The sequence below is a fragment of the Ruditapes philippinarum genome, unplaced genomic scaffold (assembly GCF_026571515.1).
Source record: "Ruditapes philippinarum isolate M1 unplaced genomic scaffold, ASM2657151v2 ctg4863_1_1_1_1, whole genome shotgun sequence".
Classification (NCBI taxonomy): domain Eukaryota; kingdom Metazoa; phylum Mollusca; class Bivalvia; order Venerida; family Veneridae; genus Ruditapes; species Ruditapes philippinarum.
In genome coordinates, this window is record NW_026858738.1 from 54,832 (window position 1) to 57,195 (window position 2,364).

The 2,364-nt window shown below is 33.2% G+C and overlaps 1 protein-coding gene across 1 annotated transcript; it reads left to right on the plus strand.

Annotated features, from left to right (window-relative positions):
* Positions 1-326: 326 nt before the first annotated feature.
* On the plus strand, positions 327-1,592 carry LOC132754094 (uncharacterized; the record flags this gene model as incomplete). The annotated part of the gene is made up of 1 exon (XM_060744689.1): positions 327-1,592. A coding segment is annotated over exon 1 (1,266 nt), but the record flags the coding sequence as incomplete, so codon positions are not given.
* Between the last annotated feature and the right edge of the window lie 772 nt (positions 1,593-2,364).

A 2,364-nucleotide genomic window follows, 5' to 3' on the forward strand; every position in this document is an offset into this window, starting at 1 on the left:
CAATAGAAAAAAGACATGCAAAGAAATTGAATTTTTTGAAAGAAAATGTTTCAAATACTCAGCCGTTGATTACTGAGAAAACCCAAAGCGACGACTTCTAAGAAGAAGAAAAGAGCTAAGAAAACACAAAAAAATCACAATGAACAACGCCCACAGAACAATATTCCAAAACAAAAACCGCGGTCACAGAAGAAATTCTTCATTGCGAAAACAAAAATAAACGTTTCTCAAATATATCAAAAACGGAATGACAAAGTCTCTGGAAGTTATCCCGTGACGAAAACATTATTATCAAAAAGGCAGATAAATCAAATACCATAGTAATAATGAATAGAAAAGACTATAAAAATGAAGTTTTACGCCAACTTGGTAATGACGCATTCTACGAAAAATTGAGTTATAATCCAATGATCAACATTCAAGAAAATATAAGCAAATGTGTAGAGGAACTAACTGAGAGAAACAATGCTATTGACCACGAATTCGACGTTTTTCCTAATGAATGTCGCACACCGTCATTTTACGTTCTTCCAAAAACGCATAAACAACCGAATGCTGATCTTCCGTTAAAATATCCGGGTCGACCTATAGTTTCCGCCTGTAATTCACCGACTGAGAATATTTCAAAATATTTGGATAGCATATTAAAACCGTATATGTTCCGACTCCCATCTTTCATTAAAGATACGACGGATTTTATTCAAAAAATTAAAAATGTGAAGTTGAAAAGCAAAGACTCATTATTAGTTACAATGGATGTATCTTCACTGTATACATGTATTCCGCACTCTGACGGCATAAAAGCATGTGAATATTTTCTAAATGAAGGAAATAGTGATCATAATTTACAAACACCAGTGCTCTCTAATCTTATACGGATAGTTCTTGAAAATAACATTTTCGAATTTAATAATGAGTTTTTCACGCAAACGTGCGGTACTGCTATGGGATCATCTATGGCGCCAGCATATGCCTCCCTGTTCATGGGGAAACTGGAAAAGGACTTTATCGAGTCACGAAATATCAAACCGACACTGTGGCTACGTTTCCTGGATGACATTTTTCTAATCTGGGACGATACTCGCGAGGAACTCGAAAATTTCATTCGTGATCTAAATGATTTTCATCCGACGATTAAGTTTACGCAAACCATTTCCAGTTCATGTGTTGATTTTCTTGATGTGCGTGTTTCCAAAAATGATTGCACTCTTTCAACGAACATATTCGTGAAAAACACTAATAATCATCAGTATCTTCATTATACCTCTTGTCACCCAAAAGCGTGCAAGAATGGTATACCATACAGTCAAGGCAAGCGTTACTGCAGAATAATATCTGATGACAGTACATTCGAGGACTCTCTAGTTGATTTGAAAGATTTTTTTCTGAAACGTGAATACCCGAAAGAAGTAATTGACAATGCATTTGAGAAAATTAATTCTATGAGTCAAAATGAGGCACTGCGACTCACAGAAAGTAGCCAATCTAATTTTGTTATACCATTTGTTGTTACTTATAATCCTCATCTTCCTAACATTGGTCACGTTTTAAACAAATATTGGGACTTACTAAAGTTGTCAAAAAGTGAAACTGTAAAATATGTTTTTGAGACTTACAAACCTATTGTTGCGTTTAAGAGACCCAAAAATATCCGTGATCATATTGTGCATTCTAGCTTTTCAAAGCAAATGTCAATTCATTCTTCTTCTCCTTGTAGCAGAAGTAGACGTTCTCATTGTAATCGAATTATTCGGATGTATCTTTTGCAAGCAGTGTCACAGGCGAAAAATATACACTGAGAAACCCTACAAACTGTTCTACAAATAATGTTATTTATTTAATCTCCTGTCAAAAATGCAATATGCAATATGTTGGCCAGACATCTCAACCGGTTTCACGTAGAATGAATAGTCATAAATTTGATATTACAAATTTCAAAGATCCAGCGTTTTCAACTCTTGTTGCAACGCATTTTAATTCAATTGATCATTCATTTAATGACTTTTCATTTATACCGTTTGAGATTGTCAGCGACACAATGGAGCGTCTATGTAGAGAAACCTACTGGATTCATAAGCTTAAGACGTTTTCACCATCTGGATTAAATGCAAAAATTATATACGACATTTAATTTTTCCGTAAGTTCTTTTGCGTAGACATTCCATTATTAATGTTTATAAACTTTTTCCTATATCATATCTCATCTGTTTTATGCATGTATACACGTTACGTAACATTCACGTTGTTTCCTATTATTGTTTTTTATATATTTTATATAGGAAATACTTGTATTTCATAATCCGTGAATGTTAATATATATATATCGAAATCTTTATTAACTTTATTAATTTTTAATGAAATTTA